A 10,878-nucleotide genomic window follows, 5' to 3' on the forward strand; every position below is an offset into this window, starting at 1 on the left:
GAGAGGCTTGATCCTACTGGCTGAGTGCTTGACCTTTCACCCCTAACTAAACCCCTTTACACAGACTTGCAACTGAGAGGTCTTCACAGATTTTTAGGAATACCATAGACTTTAATGCACTGTGTATATATGACAGAAAGTAGCTGGATTTCTTCAGGCTCTTGAATAGCCTGGTTTAATGTTGCACTGTTTGCAGAAAGAAAATATTTTGTATTTAATCTTTTGAGACTGCAGCTTTCATCTGATTAGTTAACATGATGGCTAAGTAACTATTAGAATTCCTACACGCTAATAGTCCAGTTTCAAGTCTTTCAAAAATAAAATATGGACAGCCTCTTGTCATGTAAAGATCCATGTTGTAATGCATGAATAATCTTAATATAAAGAAATTCCAGCTCATTAACAGGAAAAAAAAACAGCAGCACAAAATACAAAAGATGAATAAGATTAGACTGAAACACATCATAAAAATTAATGGCAATATAAAGAAAGCAGCTGTGTGACCGGATTGTCACAGTGTAATCTGCGTAAGTTCTCTCTTACACAATCAAATATCTTTACGGCATTAACAGTGCTTTTCAACCCGACAAAACTGCCCTTCCCTAACAGGCTGTACAGTACCTCACAGCACTATCTTCACCTTGTGGCCATCACTGGTTACACAGCTTCAGGACAAATATAAAAATATGTCTGCGCTCTGAAGGCATCTAGGGCACATCTAACAGCAGTAAGATTCATGTTTTTTTTTATCCTTCAAAAATTACGTCACTGAGAGAATGATCATACAGGAACGAGAAAGCACGCAGCGATGGGTTATTCTGTGCAGAAGGTTACGGAAAACGTAGTTGCTTTCCAATTTTTTAAACGCCTGCCGTCAAAACAAAACAAGGATTCTGTTTTTGTGAAAGCCCAAGGCTGCCGATCGTCATGATGAGTCTTTCGTGGTACTGAGCCAGAGATGCCTTCAGTTCACATTCTGCCAATTGCGGTTGACGTTGCTAGTTAAGGTCTGTTGTCTGGTGGGTTGTATTGCCAAGACCAGCTGCCAGCCTACTCAGCCAAATGTGGCCTAGGAACATGGCCTGTGAATCCCATATGCTCAGTGTTCCCAGTGGCGGTCCGGCCTGCTCTATCTAAAAGGTGCGCTGTCACTCTTTTCTCACGAGCTGTCTTCTGCCTTGCAGGTCGGAAGCGGGAGTGGTTCAAAATCGAGGAGGCGATTCGAATCCTGCAGTGTCACAAACCGGTCCACGCCGAGTACCTGGAAAAACTGAAACGCAGCTGCTCCCCAAAAAACGCCAACTCCATGCTTCCCTCTCTTCCCGACAACTCGACCCTGTACGTGAATTCCCCACAGACTCCTGGGCTTTCCTCCTCGCGGAGATAGAAGGACGTGGCTGAGCTGGGATTCTCATGTAAAATGTATCTGTAAAAAAAAAAAGAAAATCACAACGAACAAACACATTTGCATGAGCTCTTGCAGTGTTGACACTAATTTTTATATACATATGAATATGTAATTTTTACTACACAACTTCAACAAACCAAAGCCATAGCTGGAATTTTGTTATTGATCTTCTGTTAAGGATGCCTTAAATGGCCTTTTTAATCTGTGCTTTTGAGGGATTTGTTTTCCATTCCCCCCCCAAACATATTTTACAGTACTGCCTTCCCAAGACCTGCACAGTGATGATCTCGCATTCTGGAGAAATTAGACTGTGATTTCCGAAAAGCAGGGGGTGTTCATGATGTGAATGGCCAAATGGCACTGCTAGTGGTGCCTCGGATAAATAGAATTAAATGTACTTTTAAGAAAGAATATTAGATCGGATTGTGTTGTGTGGTCTTCTAAAAAGAATGTATAAATTTGCAAACCAGTGAACCTTAATGCTCTGTAAAAACTCCATTATATATGCTCCCCCTTTTCCTATAATGGATTTGAGAGAGATTTCTGGGTACTGCAGACTTTTCTCCGAAGAGAGGCCAAGGCCATGTATGAGCACCCTGGAGTATATCTGAAGGTAATAAAAGCTGTATTTGTGAATTTGTAAGGTAGGCGCGTAGTGAGGATGATGGTAAGTGTTGCATTATTTAAGAAAATGGGGTTCAGAATAGACTCTTGTGTCTTTGACAATGTTTTAAGTGGAGTTCTGTTTTAAACACTGATAAGGATAAATGTAACGTGATCTTACACGTTAAAATGCTCCTTATTGAAGCTCCAAAAGCAGCAGGTCGGTAAATGCTGGATATCAAATGGCCAGATTCTCCTCCTTTTTTCTAAGAACTTTCAAAATGTCACTCTTCATGTTGACAGATTACCTCAGCATGACAGGCGATTGCAAACTAGTTTTACATGTCTTGGGCACAAAAAGGTACAGTGAAACCACATTTAAGATTGTGCCCGATTGCACAGTGTGTAGGCAGAAAAACAGACTTTTGTGGAAACGGTGGACAGGGGTCACTGCGGTTGACCAAATAAGAGAAATTAGTCCCATGTTCGACGGCTTTGTCCGTTTCTCCATATCTCGTACCGCTAAAAACAAGCCCTGTAGTATTTTCCAAACCAAAATAAGATAAGAATTTCTTGTCCACTGAGGGAATTTTTTATGGACACCCAGCGCTCCTGTACATTTTAATAGAATGCAAACAACAACAAAAAAGAAAATAAAAAACATTACACATTATTCTATTACAAAAAATAAGAAAACCGTGATGCAGAAAACTCCCTGTTTGGGAGCCACTGTAGTGAGTAGAAACATGACCTGGAGTTTTTGCCTCTTGCTTTCTCAACAGTAACCAGAAGAGCCAGAGGGCAGTAGAGCTTTGCAAATACTTATTTCCTCAAGTGAACAAGAGAATAACTGTGACAATCGAATTGAAATTATTTGACCCCCCCCCTTATCGATCAAGCTGTATCCCCCTGGACTGCTGTGCCCCAAAGCTCGGCAGAGTCCCAGAGGCAGGTAGTGGCTGGTGCTCCCCGTCTCCTGGATGAGAGAGACAGGGGCCAGGCAGTGCACCCTGAAGCACTTGAATACAGGGCCTCATCTACCTTTCAAATGCACTCAAGAGTTTTTATAAACGGAACAAGTTACCACAAATCTCAGTTTCTAGCGCATCCCCCAATCGCACACCATTATGCAGTGGCCGATGCTCATTGCAAAGGTTTGTAAATATTTTTAAAAACGGAATTTAAAAATTCTGTTTTTTTAAAGGCTCTGTGTGGTTTTTACCGTAATACAAATGTAATGATTAGATATTTTTTTTCCTTTGTCCTTTCATTTTTTTCTATTATTTTTTTTTCTATTAATGGGGTATTTTGCATAGGAAGTGCTGCTGTAAATAAATATTTTCTTCTGGCTAGTGTTACTTTGAGTGATGTGCCACAACAGAGGAGCTGGGGGGGACGTGGCGTCGGCTGGTGTTTCCCCACCCTTGGCCTTCACCATGTCCGGATGTTTGTGTTTTTTTGTACGAGCTGCATATTTTGTCTGCGAGTGTGTGTTTGTGTGTATGTGGAAGGCAAAGTGTTTCTCCAAGTGTGGTGCTCAGTCAGTATAAAATGCACAGAACTGAAAATAAGGAATTCTGCCCGTAAACCGAAAGGACTCTAGTCCCAGTTCATTTTGTATTGCTGTCGGTGAATTATTTTGACATTTGTGTCCTTTGACAGCATTTCCATGAATCATTCTCTTTCTTTGGGGTGGTGGGTGGTGTTCAGAAATGTGGATCTGGAGAGCACAGTGGTAGGCATGATTATTGGGAGAATCGGATACCAACTTCTGATGTTCGCCTGAAAACTGCAAGTCTGCTTCATAGTCTTGCTTTCGACTTGTTTTAAATGTTCAAAAACCCGTTTTGTGCTTTGTTTCGCTAGAATGAGTATTGTTGAATAACGGCGATACCTTTATAATGTCCTTGTGTACGCTCTCGGCACGAATATTGTACGGCAGTGATTGTGTGGGTGCTGTGGGGTGTGCCCAATGAGGGGCACCTTCCGGCCCCTCTCCTGGACAAGAGAGCACATGGAGGCGATTCCGCGTGATTGGGGCAACCAATCCAGTGGTTGTTTTGTGTTTTTTTTTTAAATGCCATGTATAGAATTATTTAAAATTAAACTTTCAGCAGTTAGTTTGTAACTGTTTCATGTTTGTTTGTTTGTTTGTTTGTTTTTTTAATCTGCAAATAAAAAAACAAGAGGGAAAAGTCCAATACTGTCTTATCGATCAGTATGCTGATGATTTCATATGTACACCTTACATGCATGTATATCGTGTGAATATTATGGCGTGTATTTCATTGACGGTACAAAACCTAAACTGTCAGTCTGTGTGTTGTACTAAAAAGTCTATATGCATTCTTTTCAAACGCATTTGTGTAACTAGGCAATGCTGAAAGGTTTTAAAATACAAACACGCATTTCTGGTGTGTGAGTAGAGGTGTGAATATATGCTCTAGTCCTACTTTGACAGTCAAACAAATCCTGGTGTAAAAAGGCACTGCCCTTCGGATCAGACGTAAAACTGAAGCCCTGACTCTGTGATCATTTAAAATCTCAGGGGCTTTCTCAAAAAGAATAGGGGTGTTACCCTGGGGTCCTGAACAAATTTCCCATTGGCCCTTATCAATCATGGCCTCCTAATAATCCCCATCCCTGAACTGGCCTCATCACTTTGTTCTCCTCCCCACTGAGAGCTGGTGTGTGGGGAGTGTACTGGAGCACTCTGGCTGCTGTTGCATCATCCAGGTAGGGCTGCACACTGGTGGTGGAGGAGATCCCCATTACCTGTAAAGCGCTCTGAATGGAGTGTCCAGAAAAGTGCTATTTAAGTGTAAGTGTTTTAATAATTATTTTAAAAAAAATCACTTCTGCATGGACCTAGAAAGTCCAGATTGGGGGAGTCTTGACATTGCTGCAGATTGTTTTAAATTAGGATGTTTTAGAAGAACAGCATGATATGATTGCTGACAAATTCTTAGTCAGATCTCAATATAATTAGAATCAGTGATACTCATTCAAATTCATGCGTTTTGTGAGCCAGACCTCCTAATTTTAGAAATGCACAAAGAACTAGTCTGTCACAAGAGTTTATTTTTCTTTATTAAGAAAAAATAGTCAACAGCGTGGATAATGATCAAATAATATTAACTAGCATTCCCAAAAATGACACTCCCAGAATAAAGCGTAGGTTCTTCTTGTGTTCCATGTTCCAAATGAATTTGATCATGTTTTCCTGTAATAAACTTCTAGTATTTATACAGCACTTTTCACTCCAAATGAGACACCAAAGCCCATAGCATAAAGGAAGGGACCCACTTCATCCTTAAGATGCACTTCAAGCAAAGAAGTGAGAAATGTAGGAGTCCAAACTGAACAAGCCTGGAGTGGGTATTACATTACCCAGGAACCCAGTGGTTTAGACCTTTGTCACCATCAATGTCCTGGGATCTTTAATGACCAAGACCTCAGAACCTTGGTATATTGCCTCATTCAAATGATGGCACCTCCTGCTCATGGTGTCTCTCCGTCATCATACAGGGGATTAGTCTGGAAACTGGTGCAAAGGGGAAGAACCCTAGAGGCCCACTCACACCTTTTGCAGCAGGAAATGACACTTCCTAAGAGGCGGAAAGTGCTTTGAGAATGCTCTGCATTGAAGGGGGCTGTATGAGAAGAATATTGATTGATTTGGTAAAGCTCTTTCATCCCAGTCTTGCTTAGCTTCTGAGATTTAAGCATCAGGAAAGATTGGACCACTGCTGTGAATACAGTTTGAATTCCTTTACATGCATTGTTGTCCGACAGTAATTATACTTGTTCAAAATGAGTCTGAAATACAGTATTCAGCCCTCTGAGAAAGTAGTCATTGGCTTCAGCAGCATTTACTTGCTATTAAGTAGTACACGAATATGTAAGTGCTGATATATAAATAAGTGGGAATGGAACACGTGTAATAGGTCCTTGTGGACTTTGCGAACTGTTTGTGATTCATCATGACTGTTGAATATCCGGTATGAAGTAATTTCCAAAAGAGCCAAGTTTCACTTCAATAAGAAGGCAGTTCCTCTTTGTGTCTGAAAAACAATGTTGTCATGGAGTGATAAAATCCTCAATACTCTGACTAAATAAGTTGTGGCACATGAATTTTCATGAATCCTCAGTGCGGTAAGCTTTATGAACTTTTAAGAAATAGCCGAACTGACTGCCAATTTGTTTAGTTGGAAACTAAATAGACTGGTTGGTGTAAGGTATTTGATTTTTTTTTCCCATCGATTCTTAATTAGTAAACCTTTTATTTACCAATTTAAGAGTGGTGCTCTTCAGCAGCAGACGAAGAGGGTCCCTCCCAGATGTAAAGTCCTTTAGCATCCCTTAGGGTGTACAATATTATACATTGTAAATGCAGGGAAGGTTTCTTATTCTAATGACACAGGGATACCTTGTATAAAAAAATACCTTCCTGAAAAAAAAATCCACTTTAAATCACAGGTAAAAATAAAACTGATACCCTGGCATCCTTCAAGAAACATCTGGATTCTGGAGGTTTCTGAATATTTAAATGGCCTCCTCGTTTGTGCCCTTTATATAGTCTAATGCTCTTGAGTTTAAATGCTGATGACACGGTCACAAAAGGTACATGGAAAATAAAGGTAACTGTCAGCCAATCCATCTGCTGAAATACTCCATTTTGCAGACAATGAATGAATGCATAAAGGTCATCACAGGTATTTTTACATACAGGTCAAAGACCTTGCACTTGAGCATCAGAGGTGAGAGTTTCAGAGGAACAAACCCTAGAAGTTAATTCCACCATGAAAAGTTAATTCCACCATTACTTTCTGCCTACTTTGGCCCTTTGGTGTTTACTTACAAATTCCACTGGAGTCTGATGTAAAAGTCTATGGAAAAGGTGCTACCCAGTGGTCAGGGGTAGGTACTGCAAGCAAACAGACGCTACAGAGGTTCAAGTGGAGAGCTGAACCAGCATGAGTGGTGGAAAAGAACAACGGGCTAATTTCACACTGACAGGAAGTCACTGGTCCCAGCTGTGGAATTTCTCCAGATTAAGCTTGATTTAGCCTCTACTTTTTCCTATTATCCAGCCATTTTCTAACCAGTTTATCCTATCCCAGCAAGCAATGGGTGCAGGGTAGGATACGTTCGTCACAGACACACATTCACACCAGGGCCAAATTGCCCAGAAGCCTATTAACCTCCCAGTATGCCTTTGGACTGTGGTGGGGAAACCTGAACACCTGGAGGAAAACCTTTAAATACATCTGCATGGTGAAATGTGAATTAAAAATGCCTGTCCAAGTCTTCAACGTAGGCATCACAGTAAAAGAAAGACACTTCTTTTGGTATAGGATCTATGCCACCAAACCTAACCTGACAAACCAATGAGAATCCAAATCACCTCCAGCAAAGGTACCCAAGCCTGATGGCACTGTATCACTGGCACTGGGCAGAGTGATGGCACTGTGGCTCAGGATCTGCACCTGGAGCTGGAAGGTTGCCAGTTCATATTACGCAGCCGGCAGAGGAATCCTACTCCGTCGGGCCCCTGAGGAAGGCCCTTTAACCCCAGCTGCTCTGGGGTGCTGTATAAATGGCTGACCCCAAGCTTCTCTCCTTATCTGTGTGTCTCATGGAGAGCAAGTTGGGGTATGCGAAAAGACAAATTCCTAATACAAGAAATTGTATATGGCCAATAAAGTAATCTAGTCCTGTAGGCTTTTTTTTCTGACCGAGGGATCCACCCACGGCCCTCACAGGGCACACATACACACAAGGCACAAATTGTACCAATTAACCAGTCCGGCATATCCTTGGACTGTGGAAGGAAACCTGGAAAACCCAGACAAACACGGGAAGTTAATGCAAAACCTACACATAGGAAACTCCAGAACAAACTTCAATCCCCAATTCTTAAGGTGCTTTCATTGAATGTTCCCTTCTGATTGCATCATTGTACTGTAATCCACTATTCAGGTCTGTCTCTTTTAGGAGACACCTTGACTCTGCACTCTTAATGTTGCGACCCACTGACAATCTCCTTTTGCTCCTCTTTGAAGCCCAGATGAATACATTTTCTGACTGGCCATAAAGCAGATAAGGACTTTGCAGAAGCAACTCTAGCATCAAATATGCTTTATGAATGCAGCTTCCAAGCCCAGGCTGCTCCTAACGTGATTTAAGGTAACAAGAAAGCACAGTGGGGAGCCTGAAGGTCAGCTGTACTCTTTAATGTTCTGGGAGATGTCGTACTTAAGAAGATGCAGATCTACCTCTGTATTTCCTACTCACGTTCTGTCAGAGTGATTGACAATCAGTCTTGGTCTATTTTTTTTAATAGGGTCTTTACCCTAGCTGGGTCTATGTTTCTGAAATTTATACACTTCAGCAAAGCCTGCAAAAAGAACTAGAAAACAATTGCCTTGTGTGCTATAGAACACTGACTCATGCCTGTCATAATCTCTGTGAGCAGATCTGTGAATCATGAGTCGACATGTCGCTGGTCATGCTGCCCTTACTGTACGAGTCCACCCACTGAAGTGGACGACAAACACACAAATTACCAGCGTCGCCACAATCACCTTGAACAGTCTCAATGTGCATGTAATGATCAATCTCCGAGACTGGGAACAGATTTAAAAAAAAATAGTGATCATCTGTTCAAAAGATTTTAAAAACTGAAATCTTCAACGTTTTTCTACTTACCAAATTTTTCAATTGAATGTTCCTGTTGCCCTCGCTTCCCTGCCATTTTGAAACACAATTAAAATTGTTCTTTGGCAGTAAGGCCAATGGTTGAGCCCTGATGTCACAGCAGTGATGTTATCTGCATTTTTAATAGTATTCTTCAACCTAACCAGGTCCGAGATTCTCACCTCTGGAGTGTAAGAGCACTGTATTATGACCTGAGGGTGTCAGATTCCTTTCTTCGCAGAGAAAGATGCACAGTACACGACTCCCCCCCCTTCTTCAAAGGTGCCTTCGGCAAGATCAGTTTCTTTGAAAGTCTGCATCCACTTTGCAGCAGCTGAAATTTCACTCACTCTGCTGGCAGCTTCTCTTTTCTGATTAGAGGCTTCTTCCCTTAATGAGAATCCTCAAATATAGATGAGGCTTCAGCTGAATTGCACAATGCTGGGAATTAAGAGACAATTTTCTGAAAAGGCTCATTCCAAGGAAAGAGTTCTGCCGTATCATTTACTTCAAGCCCAACTAGGGTTTAAGGTTTTCATTTCTCTTCACTGCCCCCCCCACCCACAGAGACAGAGAAACTGAAACGCACATAAAATCCGTCATGTAAAGCAGATGAAGGATTTTCCAATTAAAAACGCAGCAAATCAATAATTTTAAATAATCAATTTAGCATTAAAAACTTTGCAGTTTATATTTTACTTGAATGCGAGCTTCATTGCAGTCTTGTGACAGTGGCAGAAAGATGTTTTGTTTGACAATTAATAATGACTAATAAACATGCAGCTGGATACATCGGTGCAGCCCAGGGATATTTTAAGGGGTTTTCCCGATTTCCTGAAAAGGTCACCCAAATAACAGAAAATGTATTGCCCTGCCGTCTCCAATATTCCATTTTCCCCCACAGTACACACACACAAAGTGTATGGAAAACTGAGAACACGAGGCACTTGTTTACCAAAAGGGTTGAGGGAGTCTGGAAAAAGCTTCCTGTCATTGCCAACTTCCTAAATTCTTACAAAAAACATATCTGAATGGATGTATTCGAACCATTCGTGCAAAGATCAAACAAGCTTCACACGCCACATGGGCCCAGCTCCTTTGCAACCTCTCCCGTTTCATTACAATGTCAATGACTTTGATTTTGAATGTCAACAGGAACTAGTAGGCCCTGCATTTTTGTCCTAGCAAATCAATGAACATGGCCCAAACATATTACCTCCCTCGAAACTGCAACACACACACAACCCAGAGTTAAAACAAATAATTTCTACGGCAGCACCCGGGGGTGAAAGGGGAGAGTTCCCCCATTTGCATCAAACACGAAGATCTTGGGAGGAAGGTATTCAAGGTGCGGCACACCAAAGCAGCCATGCAATCCGCCAGATGAATTCCCTTTCTGTTCCAGACACTTCCCCTCTAACATCTTCTGCACGCCAACGGAGGAAGCTCTCGCTGCAAGCTGCTTAAACTCACCCGTGAGCTGCCGCCAAACCTCTTACAGCCGCTCGCTGTAGGCAGCGGCTCGTTAAGCTACGCCAGATGGCGCAGTTCGGTCGGGGGGCTTGGGACTGAGCCCAGATCACATCCTCAGCTGTGGAGCACTGGGAACCAGGTCCAACCTGCCAGGGATGCTCCTCTAGGGTGGCACAACACAACGCAACAACAGAACGATGCAGGACACACCTCTGATGACACCTCTCATGCCAAGTGAGATGGGAAACTGACAAAGTACTGTGCACAGCTGCCCCCCACAAAAGAAACTCAAGTTTCCAGCTACTAGGTAAGGCTTTAAAGCTGAATTTTGGAGATTTCCTTCAGTTGTGAAAACATATGCCCAGGTAAGGCGACATGTTGAGATGAGGACATGATCCAAGATCTGTCAGGGAACTAAAATGGAAAGCCCATCAGGAAAGCCCGGAATATCCAAATCACAAAAACAATCTTGAACCAGGACTGTCCAGACATGACAAATGACACACTGCAACTGCAATCTTCCTGCCTTCCATTTTTAACTGCAAGTCAAGTTACCCACATTAAGAATGTAACGGTTACAAACAAGAAACCATTTGGTAATAAGTAGCTAGTTGGATCCAAGGATCTTTTTTCTTAAAAGAAGGGTATCGGCTTCAATCATGTGGCTGGATAGAATTAAGGCCAGTCATTACCAA

General features: G+C 41.9%; 1 protein-coding gene across 2 annotated transcripts in view; it reads left to right on the forward strand.

Moving 5' to 3' along the window:
• The window catches only part of LOC148655320 (diphosphoinositol polyphosphate phosphohydrolase NUDT4B), a 46,334-nt gene extending 41,906 nt beyond the window's left edge, over positions 1–4,428 (forward strand). For both annotated transcript variants that reach the window (XM_088645832.1, XM_088645833.1), the window contains exon 5: positions 1,185–4,428. In XM_088645832.1, the coding sequence (XP_088501958.1) occupies positions 1,185–1,387 (203 nt within the window). In that variant the 3' untranslated portion in view covers positions 1,388–4,428. The remainder of the gene's footprint in view (positions 1–1,184) is intronic.
• Positions 4,429–10,878: the final 6,450 nt, after the last annotated feature.

The sequence above is a fragment of the Lepisosteus platostomus genome, chromosome 9 (genome assembly GCF_059453375.1).
Source record: "Lepisosteus platostomus isolate fLepPlt1 chromosome 9, fLepPlt1.hap1, whole genome shotgun sequence".
Taxonomy (NCBI): domain Eukaryota; kingdom Metazoa; phylum Chordata; class Actinopteri; order Semionotiformes; family Lepisosteidae; genus Lepisosteus; species Lepisosteus platostomus.